Raw genomic sequence first — 15053 nt, 5'->3', positions numbered from 1 at the left:
AAACAATTTAACAGAAATAAACATAACACAATAAAACTATGATTAAAATATAATAAATGCAAAAAATATTGACTTAATTCTCTAAACAAAGCATCATAAAATTCTCTATCAATTAAAGGCATCCATTTGAACATCGATATCATTGACTCGATTATAGCTTCCGATAAGTTTCGCTTATTTTTAGGTGGCTTTGGAGTAATTTTACTTATGATTGTCTGCATGATGTTGGATTCAGAGAGATTGGACCGTTATTTCTGGTTTGAAAGTTAGTTGCTAAGTATTACTCCACAAGACTGGTCTGTCTTCATAGTTAAAGTGGTTAGTGTGTTTGGTACTATTCTAGAGATACTGGGTTCGATCTCCAGGAGGTGGTCAACATAAATATCAGTGATTTTTCCCTCTTTTTCTTTACAATGCAGTGCCCTATGTACCATTGGGTACATAGATTAAGTAAGTAAGAGATTCAACTGAAGGCAACTGCAAGTACTTAAGTACTCTATCTCTATTAAATATAATTGGAAAAATAAATTTTATTTTATTTACCTACTTTTAGTCAACTGTCACATTTCAAAATTTTAAGTTTAATTTTATCGCAATACTTTATCAAAATTACAATAGCAATGTATATATAAATCTATATATATATATGTTACATATGATTAATTGAACATAAAAAGTAATGTTTTTTTTACAATTAGTTTTCATGATACACTACATTTCTGAATTATCTTCTGGTATTTTTAAAAAGGTAAGCAAGTTTGTTTAGTAATCCTCTAGAGACTTGTACATATAAACAGTATACAACTAATGCAAGATAATGAGTATTTATCTCTGAATACTTTGGTCATTTCTGCTACTTTGCTATTCCTCTCCTATAGTACCCACTATTTCTCTAAATCATTTCCCATATAGCAGTTATATCTTTCACTTATATCATCTGCATCACATAATATATGTAGAGGTCCTCACCAAAACGTTACACTTCCATTATAAATGGTTTTAAGTAATCAGGAATTCTAGCTTGTGAAATGGTTATGTTTTGGTGCGATTTAATGACTTGATATTGGTTTAACACAGGATTGATCACGTTTCATCGCAACTTTAATTAAGATTTCGATAAAATACATACAGTAAACAGAACAGATTTGCATTTAAAGGATTTTTTGTGCAATATTGGAAATGTTACTTTTTGGTGAGGACCACCACATATATTTCTTACCTTTATCTATAAATTTAGAGTGCATGACTGATAACCCTATCATTATGTAATTTATTGAAATAAAATATCTGTTAAATATTATTAAAATTTATGTATAAACATTTTGGATGGTTGTAAGGTATAGAGTGGTAGGCTTCCAAGGGAGGCTGATGAAGAGCTCCAACCTCATCATAAAATTGCTTATGGAACACAGATGAGGGCTGTGTTGCAGCATTGGAGAGCAGTGTATCTATTATAGGCTTCAGCCACATGATCTTCTTTCATCATCTATCCAATTATTCAATCATTTCAACTATGTTTATTTCATTATTTTAATAGTTGACTAAGTATTGTATACATCGCTTAGTCAAGCAGGTATAAACTTTTATTAATTTTTATAAAATTTAAATAAACTTTTTTTGTGTTTTATCACATTATTTAAAAAATAATGCGGTTATAATAATTTATAAATATTTATAATATTTTTTAAACAGAGTACCTACTCATACCAATTTACTGGCCGTATATTTTTTTCACACGTTAGCCAAGAAAGAATATCGCAACATGACAACCAAAATACTTGAAGAATTTCTTTGACGTTTATCGGCGCCGTTTTGAATTTTTTGATTGCTAGCATCTTTCAATTTCAACAAAGAAACGGCCACACTTCGCGGCATTTGGGTTTATTCACAATGTCCGACAACCAGGAGAACCTCATAACGCAGTTTAAAGACGTTACCGGTGCAGACGACCACCGCGCGAGGTTTTTTCTAGAATCATCAGCATGGGAGCTGGATGTAATTACTCGATATTTGCATTAATTATCCGTGTATTGCTATTTGTGTCGTGGATTATGTGAAGATAATTGTTTTGTTTTGATGTTTGCAGCTAGCCATATACAGATTCTTTGAAAATGATAATCCTGTCGAAGAAAATATCGTGAATCGGGGGTTACCTTCCGTCCCCGAGCCCGTCAACGTCTCGGACAGTGATCCCGAGTTGCTGATCGATGACGACGACGAAGAAGACGTTCCGGCGCGCGTTCAGAAGAAGGAAAAAACTAAAAAGAATACAAACACAAGATTTGCTACACTAGCTTCCTTGCAACAAGACAGCTCGAGTGATGAAGAGGAAGGTTTGTGAAAAAATATTACTTCTAAAATGCTTTCATACAAATATTATTAAACTTTATCATATACTCTTTAAAATTTCCGTTTTAAACGCATCATACTTTTTTCGAAAACCTTTAAAATCTTAATATAATTTGGACCGGAAAGGTATTTCTACCCGTTTGATCGATTGATGCTTAAGGACGGGAAGGGTATTCTACCTTCTGCGCCGGCCTCTTTTTAAAGGCAGAAAGGAAGGAATTATATAATCTTTTATATGAATATTATGTATCAATCTCTTTGTTAAGGTCTGAACTATATGGACGCAATTATCAAATCCCGTCGCCAGCATCATACTTTTTTCGATAACCTTTAACCAGTTCTCTGCCTAAAGCGCGTTTACGCGCTATTTAATGCCGCTTTCACCAGGCTGGCCATACGAAATTATCTTCCCTTTTCTTTTTGCTGTTGTTTCTAATAAAGCTCTTTTTTTCTTTCACTTTAAAATGCCTTCATATTTATTTATTTATTTATTAAACGGCTAATGTCTTTAACATAATACATATATACAGTATCTTATTTAAAAATACACTAATAGAGAAACAAAAAGCCTTAAACATAATAATAATAAAATAACAAATAGTAAGCACTGGTAAATACAGGTCTCCTTCACACACTATCAGCGAGCAGCGAGAGAGTGAAACATAACGTTCAAATGTATCCATTACACGGAGAAGAAATGCTGAGAAAGTACAGACTTCAAGGTGGATAACAATATATTAAATAAATCTATACTTTCGAAAGCATTGGCTAACACGTGAAGCCGCGGAATCGGAGAGAACATGGCATAGTTTGCACCATGTAAAAATACTGCGAATATAGATTTTTGCCTAGTACCTCTTCTATATGTCACTCTTTCTAAATATAATCTGAATTCTTTTAAGATTGTGAATTGGCCTCATAAGAACTTGTTTTACTGATCTTTCCTCACTCATTCATTTACACCTTCTTTTTCCCCCCTCTATCATTGTATATATTCTACCATCTTCCCTTTTCTGTTTGCTATTGTTTTGAATAAAGCTTTTTTTTCTTTCACCCTTCTTAAAACCTCTTCATTTGTCACTCTTCCTTTATATATATATATCTTAATTTTTTTAACAGTGTGAATTATTTAGGATATTTTTTTAATATTGAGTTTTGAATATTGAAAGCATTAACTTTGTGGATCATATGGATATATTATTTTGAGAAATAAAAGTAATTCATCCTAATTCGTCATAAATTAAACCCTGAAGAGGGCAACAGGCTGTTGCCGAAACTACTTGGTTAATAAAAATGTGAGTGGATCAAAACACAAAGTCTTTTTATTTCTCAAAATAATATATTTATGATAACTCATTGTATTATGTAGGTCAAGCATTCTATGCGGGAGGATCAGAGAGAAGCGGACAGCAGATCATAGGACCAGGGAAAAAGGAAGACATTGTCAGTAACATGTTCAAGAGTGCCAGGAAGTAAGTTTTAAGAAAATATATATAGCAGGACCTCTATAATCGGAATTCTGAATATTTACCCTCTGTTCAGATTACAGTACAATCTGTAGGGTATTTTTTTTATCAAATAAAACAAATATGTATTGTGAAATTTTAAATGTGTTTATCCAATTTTTTAACAGAAATCAAATATTTTCATTAATTGTTTCGGCAGTCACTTTGTGGTAAAATGTATCCAGTTTTACTTAGTATATACCACTATTTCTTAAATCTACTGTGATACGTGTTTCAATGCTTCCGCATCATGCGGTGTTTGAAAATGATGCGGAATGCATCGAAACACATCGGCTGTCCAAACTCAAAACACAGTAAGGGACATTTTTTTGTAGTACGTTTATTTTTGCATTTATGGACTAAGTAGATTCTACTTAGTCCATAAATGCAAAAAAAAAAACGTACTACAAAAAAATGTCCCATACTGTATTTCAAGTATGGACAGCCGACATGTCACTGTAGATTTTAAGGAATAGTGGTATTTACTAAGTAAAACTTAAAATGGAAGAATCAAATATTTTAGTTGGTCGTGATTTATTTAATGGCAAGTAAAAAGCTTTTTCTCTCAATTTATGTAAACGCATATTTTCTGGCATAGGAATATCCACTTGGTTAGAACATTCTAGGCATGTATTTAACCAGTTGCCAGTTTATCCCGAGCGTTACTCGGGCAAGGATTTTGTGCTGCATTGATAAGTCCGGGCATTCTGATTTGAACGCTTGAGATCTAAGCCTTGAAAATTATGAATGAAAGATCATTGATTTAAATCACAATTATTAAGAAAAAAATGCAGAGACCCACCAAGCCACCTTGTGTGTCTTGTCGGTGGAGTTCTTTTTTAATACATTTTTATTGTTTTTCAACCATTTTAACCAAATATACACACAAAAAAGAGAGAAAAATTAAGAATATAAACATTTTACAATTTATCACACACTTAACACACACACACACACACACACACACACTCACCCCAACCAACATAAGAATAGCATTATCGGAGGATTTTTTTAATTGGCCATAGTTTGGTTAATTAATGTTGTATAATATATTGTTTTGGCTGTAAAAATCCCAAATAAAATAAAATAAAAATAAAAAATAAAATAAAACTAAAAAATTTACCCATTCCTTTATTTTGCCTTTGTTCCATATTTTATTTTGACCTCTAACATCTGTCGGCAACAAATTAAAAATGTTCGGAACGATATATTGCAGTGTTTGACTCCCATATTTACTGTTAATTCTTGGGACTATCAAACCTTACCTTCGTTGTGGGTAAATTGAGTATCATGGTTGTGTACTAGAAGATTTCGAAAATTAAAAGTTATGTTTTTATTTCAGACACGGAGGGATGGTCATGGATTCAAATGACAGTCCCTCGAGTTCTACTTCTTTTGGTGGCACTGGATACAGATTAGGTAAACAAATCAATTGAATATGTTGTGCGCATGTGTGTGCATTGTTTGCACAAATGTACACCGGCGCTGTGTGAAAAGCGGTTCTTTGTTGGTTCGGTTGAAATAAATATTTCTTCAATAATTTTATAACTTATTCAATAAAAATATTTTTTTCAAAATTTCAAGTCCCTATTGTAGACACCACTTTTTTAACCCGATGGTTGCCAGAGACGAGATATCTCGGCAAATGGCGGAGTGCCCGTATTGCCAGAGACGAGATATCTCGTCAGTACTTTTGATGACGTATTACTCCGCAGTTTTAACTCATATTGACAATCTGTCAAAAACGGAACATACATTGCCATGTGTTGAAGTTCTCACAAAATATTTTATAAAGTTTTTAAATACTTTTAAGTGATTTATCGGTATCACTTTCAGCTGACAGTTGATAGATGTCATTAGGGCTACCACTCAAACCACTTGAAATATTGATTATTTTAATCAATTGTTTTGAACGCCAGGGGTTTTTATTTTGCTCAATTTTTTTGTGTTTTTCTTATTATTTTAAAATATTATTATGAAAATATTTGTTTATTTATAGCTTTCGCGTTATATTTACTCCGATTTTATCAGTGTTTTGCTAGTGATATTGGTTTCTTTTCACAACTTTTTAGTAAATAAATTATTTCTTTGTGCTAAGTTCTTTGTTCTTCTTCGTGCTAAGTGAAAAAGAACAACCCGGTACTTCTTATGGCAGAAAACGGAAGGCAGAATTTCTATCGCGACTTACAGAAAGACATTTTTTGGAAAAACTACCACGGACCGAAAAAAATCATCCCCGACTGCGAAGTGTATTGTGTGTACTAGCAAAAAACTAAGAAAAGAGTCTAGTTATAGGTGTAAACAATGCAAGATGGCTCTTTGTGTTATACCGTGCTTTGAGAAGTACCACACAATGGAAAATTACTAATTTATCACATTTCTAACTATACTTCATTCTAAGATACCTGATAAATAATAGTTGAGTGTTAATATTAAATTTACTATTTTTTTACATTTCAAACTATATTCCATTGATAAATAATAGTTTTGTGTTAATATTAAATTTAATAAAACTTGCGTGTGCGACTCAGTGTGACAACCCTGTCTGAGATGAAAATTTGAAACTGGTTTAACTTCAAGAATAAAACTCTAACAATCGATGCGGGATATAATATTTGGTAAGTAAATTATAATTCAATAAAAACAACAACAAAAAAAAATTCTTTAGACAACTTTTTTTTTTCAAAAAAAATACTTGGCCTGTTGAGCACTGCGGCGTAATTTATTTGCGGCTATGAAAAGGTTAACAAAGCAATTCTTTAAGTATTAAAAGATGATAAATATTTGAATCTAAAAAATGTATATCCTTGAGTTTCCAAAATGATTTAATTATTAAAAACACATAAAATAAAATTTGTCACAATTTTTTCGCCTCGTTATGGCATTTTCAAATGTTACAAATTTTATTTTGATGTGTTTTTAATAATACAATTTAGTAGACTCCATAACTACTAAATTGTATTATTAAAAACACTTATAAATATATAAATTAAAATGGAGTTCTAATAATTAAACGCCAAATATATAAATAATATATGAATAAAATATTTTAACCGGATCCACGCGGCTCGCATAACCGTATGTGTTTTCACAAAACATGCCCCATACGCGGCTGACATAAGCGTATGTGTTTTTACTTTGCTCCAAGTTTCGAACCTCAGTTCAACTTGGAGGGATTTTTTCATGGTGTGGAACTTTAGATAAAATAATACGTCAATCCTTGGCCTTATGACATCTGTTGAAATATCTGACTAATAATTTGTAACATCACAAGGATAAATAAAAGAATAGATCCCTGATTTTTCTAGAGGTCGATAATTAGTCCGCGCCATAATCATGCCCTATATCTGTCTCACTCTCGACGCTACGCATCGCCAGTGGGTAAGAGTGACACACGATGCGTGCTTTGATTTATTTATGTTACGATCTTATTTGTTTATATTACGATATTTTTCTAGAATAATGTGACACACGTGTATTGTAGAGTACCAAAAAGGCACAATGAATCCCATTGAACGTTTTTGTTTAGGAAAATAAATCGTTTCTTAACTAAATACATGATAAAAGTAATCATTTAAAAAACGGCGAAATACCGCCGCGCACGGCCGTCTCTCAGGAACAAAGTAAACGCAGTTAAAAGGTTAATAATCCCTACAGAAATAAAATAAAAAGATATCAAACCACGGAACAGCGAGTGTTTTTGCCTAGAATTTTCACAAAGAATAACATGAAACTATAGTAACTTTAAACATAAAGAGTAAATCCACTCACAAGTAGGTATTTTTCATTTATTTATTAAAGAAATATTTGTGTTTTTATTGTTACGCAAATACTTCAAATTCATACTATTTCTGAGAGCCTAGGCGGCTCATTATTAGAAATAGGTATCAAATTGTGGTAGAGTGTGGGATTCAAACCGAGAAACTCTGACTTAAGAGTTCGCGACACTAACCACGGGACCACAATCGGACACTGGCATTGTATAGGCTATAAAACTTATAAAGTTGAAGTCCAAGTAGGGCCATGATTAGCAGTGTTGCTTGGACATTAGGTAATTCTATAAAATTTAACTACTTTAAAAAAAAGCCAAAAAAAAACAAAAATGATACAAAAATTTTTCCTTAATTAAGTACAAACAATAAACATTGAGTGTAAGTCCCTCTCCAAGCACAAGAGCTTAGTCTCATTTTTGAAGAGGCACAGCGTAACTAGAATAAGATATTTTATAATAAATAATAATAATAAAACCCTTATCCGCACCCCAATCGTGCATAGGGCACTGCTTCATATAAATGCAGTGTTATCTTGATCGTTTTACACATGAAGGAAAGGTGATCAGCCCTCCGCTTCAGGTACCAGTCCAGGGTAATATTGAATAAAGATTACAGTGAAAAAATCACTTATATTTATTTGACCCCCGCTGGGAATCGAACCCAGGACTTCCAGAACGGTAGCCGGGCGTGCTGATCATTACACTACGGAGGCGGACAAAAGATATTTTATAAGTAGAAATATCTAGTAAATAAATTAAATGTAATATTTTTTGTGAAAATATGAAACAAATAGAAAAAGTCATTCTGATTTATCTATTTATAAAAATATAGCTTAATGAATTTTTCGTTCTTCCTTTTTAGGTGCAACACCTGATGACACTACCGTCGTGAACTCTTCTAAACCTTCCAAAACTGGGGAACCGGAAACGGTAGGCAAATCAAAAGTTTTTTAAAAAAAATGTATTGTATTGTTTCCAAACTTATAATGTAATGTCATAGACCTCCTTCTCAAAGCTAAATCCTGACCATGAATGAAATATTTAAGTACATCTTCCTCTCACCCCCGCCTCAACCAATTCTGTAAATCAGAACTCGGCATATTTATACCAATTTACATGTCGCTCACTCCTTTCAACAACGTCATATATCAAAAAACTTGAATTTTCAGGAGATCGTTTTTAAAGTTTAAAAATGTAATACAATGTATTTAAAATAAGTATCACGCTACTTATTGAACTTTTTACTGTGCAACAGATCTTTTTAGGTAAAACCTGAAGGTTTTTTCTCCATTTGAAAAATATTTAGTATGTTCAAAAAAATAATTCAACAATACCTTTTCTTCAAAATGCAAAAACAACACTTTCTGCCCTGTAGTGGGTAAATATTAAGTTTAAAATATGCCGCTTTTGCTGGAATATAATACATTTTCTGGGCATTCCAAAAACATGCACAACTGAACTGAACAATTTTTTATATATGACGTTGTTGAAAGGAGTGAGCGATATGGTCATATTAGTTATTTTTCTCCTGTATTTAATACCAACTTGTCTAATTTTAAAATCAAAACTAAGTAACTATCATGCCGCTTCTCCGCAGTGGTAGGCAGAGAGAATAGAACACCTGTCTTCTTCCACATTCATGTATCTTCCCATATATCTTCTTCTTACCCTTATCCGCACCTGATGGTGCACAGGGCACTGCATCATATAGAAGCAGTGTTTTTTTAATTATTAAATACACGAAGGAAAGGTGATCAGCCTTGCGTTTCAGGTACCATTCCAGGGTCATATTAAATAAATATTGGACTGAAGAATCAAATATTTATTTGGACCCTCTTAGGAATCTAACTCAGGACCTCCAGCATGGTAGCCAGCAACATACCCGCCGATAATTACGACGTCTGAATTAATAATTCAAATGATTATTTAATTGTATTTGTTTTGTTATCCTTTTAGGAGAAGGTGGTGCTTCGACTGTGGAGGACTGGGTTTAGTTTAGACAACGGAGCGCTCCGCCTGTATGCAGATCCTGGCAACGCAGCCTTCTTGAACTCCGTGAGGAGAGGGTAATAATACTTGTTAAATAATAAATCCTTGTTGTCATAAGAATGAAATCTTTAAAATAATAATAAAATAAAACTTCATTGTTTTTTTAAATTTTTTATTGGTACTTTTCTCAAACCGGTTCGACAAGAACCTTGTCATCACCAGGGTTATAAGGGGTTTTACTTTATTATGATCTTTACTTATTATTATGATCTATGGTCTGTGACATAATTTTTGATTATTTGATTAAAATTAAACACCTGAATATACCACTTTAATGAGTTTTATTTTTTTATTTACAACTAGTTTCGAAAACAACAGATGTTTTCATCTTCTGGTACAAATGTTTTAATTTGTACCAGAAGATGAAAACATCTGTCGTTTTCGAAACTAGTCGTAAATAAAAATAAAACTCATTAAAGTGGTATATTCAGGTGTTGAATTTTAATAAAATAATCATGTCATTCCACAAAGTTAATGCCGAATCAATAAATAATATAATTTTTGATTACTGATCGATGTATAATGGATTAATAATATAATTGTAGTGAGATTCCCCCGGAGCTGCAGAGAGGCCCCGAGATTATCCTCACGATGGAAGACCATCGCAACGAGGACTTCACCAAGTCTCGGGAACCAGCCAAACCCTTCCACGGAAAGGGCAATCTTCTCGGAAGGTCAGCAAAAATATATATTTTTTTACTATTCAAGTTTTACTTAGCAAACACCGCTATTGCTTAAAATCTTTTGTGACTCACAATTCATTGAAAATTTAGATTTAGATCCACATACGGTGTTTAAAAATAATGCTGAATGCATTAAAACACATGATATAATAGATTTTAAGAAATAGTGGTATTTACTAAGTAAAGCTTAAATAAAAAATGGATAGATTTTGCCACAAAGTTAAAGCTGAATCAATTAACGAATGTACAGAATCTAGATAAAACCCTCTATCTTGATTAATTTTTTTATAATATAAAATTTCGAATAAAATGTATACTTATTGTAATAAATTGAGTGAGCTAAGTCATTAATATATAAAATATCACCCAAAATTTGCAGTTTGTAATCATTGACCAGTTTGTATTGCAAATGGTATTCCGACTTGTCAGTAGAGATTTGCTCAAGCCAAATACATTGATGTATTTATTTTTTATTGACTAACCGAGTGCTTTTCAGACATTCCACTTGTTGGTTTCACACTTAAATTTAAAAATGGATAGGTTTTTACCACAATGTGACTGCTGAATCAATTAATGAAAATATAATGATTTGAATGTTCACGAACTTAAGTACAATAGAGTCTCGATTATCCGACCTAAACCGGCCGCGACAAGGTCGAATAATGCGAAAAATCATAAAAACGACATTGAAAATGTGTTAATTTATTTGCATATTGAAAACTTGTCAAATATGTACGTGTAACATAACTTCTTCTTCTTCTTCTTCTTTTTGTAGATCCTAGGGATCTGTTTGTGCCTCCGCATGTCGCTCTTGGGAAGTTGACTCCCAGCTGTCTTTCCATCTTTTCAGAGGTCTGCCTGGGGGTCTGCGTCCTTCAGGGTTGCCTTGGAGGGCGATGCGTGGAAGTCTGTCTTCTGACATTCTGTTTATATGTTCCTTCCAGTATCGCCTTCTTTGTCGTCCCCACCTCACGATATCCTCCATCTTACACATGCTCCGGATGTCGGTATTTCTTACTCGGTCTCGCAATGTGTTTCCGGTTATGGATCGGAGAATCTTCATCTCGGAAGTTTTAAGTCGAGATTTTGTTCTGGAAGTATCTGCTCTTGCCTCAATCCCATAAGTGGCTATTGGTCGAACACATGTTTTGTATGTTTTCATTTTACTTTGTAACATAACTGAATGTAACAAACTAAAACATCAAAATGCACTTACGGCGAAAGAGCTACGTAAGCACTGAGGACTGAGGACTCGCCTGGCATGCGAATATGATGCGTGCAGTCGAGTAAAGGGAAGAGGCATTGCTCCGGTAGGTCGGATAACTCGGAAGCTTGGATAACCGGAGGTCGGATAACCAGAGGTCGGATAACCGAGACTCTACAGTAGGATTAATGACTTGCAGCCCGGCACCGACTACGATCGGCTCCACTTCCCCGCAAGCCGGCAGCCCACTGGAGCAGGAAGCCAACCAGAGTCTGGCGCAGTCCAGTCTGAACATCAACGAGTCTGAGCCGGTCACCAACATCCAGGTAAGTCTTTTGGACTCAAACCTCAGGGCAAATTGGATCAGATGAAAATCTGATACCCTTCCCCTTCTCCGAATTCAACCGGTAGTTGAAAGAAAAGAGCGGGAGAATCATTTATATTCTATTTATAGATTTGGCGTTTAATTTATAGAACTCCATTTTAGATTTTAATATTAAATATTAAATATTAAAATCGAATACTGATTTTTTGAGTGCTAAATTGTGTTATTGTCCGCCTCCGTAGTGTAATGGTCAGCACGCTCGGCTACCGTATTGGAGGTCCCGGGTTCGATTCCCAGGGGGGGTCAAATAAATATAAGTAATTTTTATACTCTTATATTTATTTAATATTACCTTGGACCTGTACCGGAAGCGGAAGGCTGATCACCTTTCCTTCAGGTGTTAACGATCAAGATAACACTGCGTTTATATGATGCAGTGCCCTATGCACCATTGGGGTGCGGATAAGGGTTTGAATGAATGAATGAATGAATGAAATTGTATTTTAGTATTAAAAACGCACAAAAAGAAAATTTGTGACAATTGTATTGCCTTGTTATGGCATTTTCAACTGTGAAGTAAATTTAAAGTGGTATTACACAAAGTGAACGATGAATGATAAGGAGAGTGTTATAATAATTCAAGAGTCTGCTAGGTACGGCATATTCCATATGTGATGAATGTAGCTGAAAAACAATTTAAAACATGTTAATCCTATGCACGAGCAACTTTTAATCTACTGTTTCTAGAACAAGAGTTTAACGCGTATTTTCTCTATATAAATTGATTTAAAGTTAATTTCCTCGGGAAAGGAACTATAATTTTGTTGAATTATTGATCTTTGTGATTTTGTTTTCAGTTCCGTCTGGCTGACGGTTCAAGAATAACAGGAAGGTTCAACCTCACGCACACGATAGCCAACCTGAGGGAATATGTTATCACGTATCCTTTTTCTCTATGCTTTCTATTTATGGTTTTTGACTTTCTTCCAGTGATATGATCATTATCAACCTTTCCCTTATAATGCTAAAAAACTTCCGCGTAAAGGGGTCATATTTATTTTATACACCATATGAAAATGTGATTTAAAAATGGGAAAAATGTGAATATTCCCAAATGTTGCTTTTATTGACCATAGTTGAAGTCAAAATGTAACAATTTTGTAATGTTAGCTCTGGTAAGTATCTGAAAACGAGAAAAAAAATACATCTCAAGTAGCTGCAACAGCTAACGTGGCGACATGACCGCTGCGTAAAACGACCTGGCCACTACTGGTGCAACGACATGCGCATATACACACGTACATTAGCTGAACATTTTTTGATATTTTTTGTTATCAATATTATATATTGTATGTCCGCCTCCATAGTGTGATGATCAGCACGCTCGGCTACCATTCTGGAGGTCCCGGGTTCGATTCCCAGGGGGGGTCAAATAAATATGAGTGATTTTTTTTCACTCTAATATTTTATTCAATATCACCCTGGACTGGTACCTGAAGCGGAGGGCTGATCACCTTTCCTTTATGTGTTAACGATCAAGATAACACTGCGTTAATATGCAGTGCCCTATGCACCACTGGGGGGCGGATAAGGGTTTGAAGATGAATGAAAATTGTGTGAATTGTATATTGTTTGCCATTTTTAATGATGTCTTGATTCTCGTATGAATTTGCAAAATAAAATTCCTTAACTGAGATATTAGTGCGGCGCCGGTATATCAGCTGCAGACGTTCATACTCCAGACCACCTTCCCGAACAAGGAGCTCTCCGAGTCGGCGCAGACCATCAAGGAGGCGGGGCTCCAGAACGCTCTGGTGGTGCAGCGGCTCAAGTAGGAATGAGGAACACATTTCCAATTATGCTAGTTGTGCCGGAGAACCCATTAAACCCTAGATTAACTGTCCTCAAATATATTGACAATCCCTGTGTACATTTTTTTGTGGCCCTATTTAATTTTTGTATACAGTAAAAGGGCTTGTGCACTACACGGAATTTTACCATCCGGCAGTCCGGTTTTTAATAATAAAAGCGACTACGACAGTTTAGTGTGATCGAATTTATGCGCATGATATCACGCACCGATCCGAAGAAAGATGGCCAAAAGCACAAGCCAATCCAAGCCAATCATCCGTTTTATCATGATAACCGGACTGACGGAATGTAAAATTCCGTGTAGTGCACATACGCCTTAAGTCCTCTATTTACGTGAGTTCGTACTTACTCAATTCTTTTTTAATGATTTTTTTTAACCTCTAAGATGTCAAACAAATGTTTTGATTATCGAATTGATAGTAAAAGAAGACATGCCATGATAATGGAGACCAAAGTCAAAATTATAAAATAATATGACAAAGGTGGCTGACATCGCACATGCTCATAAAATGTCTTATTCAACGATTAGAACAATTATTGAATAGAACGCTCGAATTGTGGATTATTTGACAAAAATCAGCACCAATGCAATCTACGATAATTACCAAAAAAGGAATATAAACAGTTAATTAGTGGTTTGTTTTGAAATGTAAGTATGTATGTGTATGTTTTTACACATAAACATATGTAAAAATAATAATGTTTTATTAAATATATGTATGTAGATCTATTCTGTTTTCACATATCGCTCACTCCTTTCAAGAACGTCATAAATCAAAAATCGTCAATTTTCAGTTGTGCATGGTTTCGGAATGCCCAGAAAATGTACTGTATCTTTGCAAAAGCGGCATATTTTTAACTTAATATTTACCCGCTACAGGGCAGAAAGTGTTGTCTTTGCATTTTGAGGAAAAGGTATTGTTTAATTATTTTTTTAAATATACTAAATATTTTTCAAGTGGAGAAAAAAACTTCAGGTTTTACCTAAAAAGATCTGTTGCACAGTAAAAAGTTCAATAACTGGCTTGATATTTATTTTTATTACATTGTGTTATATTTTTAAACTTTAAAAATGTTCTCCTGAAAAATCAAGTTTTTTTATTTATGACGTTCTTGAAAGGAGTGAGGGATATGTACTATATCAATTGAAATTAGCGCATATTACTACATACCATATATATATACTACAACACAATTCGACCTACGTGATATTTCGACTTACACGAAAACCTTTGGAACAAATTAATCACATAAGTAGAGGACTTACTGTATTTCAAAAACTCAATTCAATAAC

The 15053-nt window shown here is 33.8% G+C and overlaps 1 protein-coding gene across 2 annotated transcripts; it reads left to right on the top strand.

The window, feature by feature from the left end:
* Positions 1 to 585: 585 nt before the first annotated feature.
* Positions 586 to 14453, top strand: LOC148302751 (NSFL1 cofactor p47-like). Of its 2 annotated transcripts, none has more exons than XM_088271044.1 (10): positions 586 to 748; positions 2087 to 2333; positions 3719 to 3821; positions 5197 to 5273; positions 8489 to 8556; positions 9583 to 9692; positions 10221 to 10349; positions 11762 to 11888; positions 12745 to 12827; positions 13590 to 14453. In XM_088271044.1, exons 1-10 carry the CDS (start codon positions 680 to 682, stop codon positions 13720 to 13722), a joined length of 1146 nt encoding a protein of 381 aa, XP_088127170.1. In that variant the 5' UTR covers positions 586 to 679; the 3' UTR covers positions 13723 to 14453. The 2 variants fall into 2 exon arrangements, with proteins under 2 accessions (XP_088127170.1, XP_088127169.1); XM_088271043.1 differs by lacking the exon at positions 586 to 748 and adding an exon at positions 1781 to 1995.
* Positions 14454 to 15053: the final 600 nt, after the last annotated feature.

Source organism: Brachycentrus maculatus, unplaced genomic scaffold (assembly GCF_059751285.1).
Source record: "Brachycentrus maculatus isolate JH-2025_06_01 unplaced genomic scaffold, ASM5975128v1 h1tg000419l, whole genome shotgun sequence".
NCBI lineage: Eukaryota > Metazoa > Arthropoda > Insecta > Trichoptera > Brachycentridae > Brachycentrus > Brachycentrus maculatus.
Note: the sequence above shows the minus strand (reverse complement) of the source record. Positions and strands in the feature narration are given on the sequence as shown.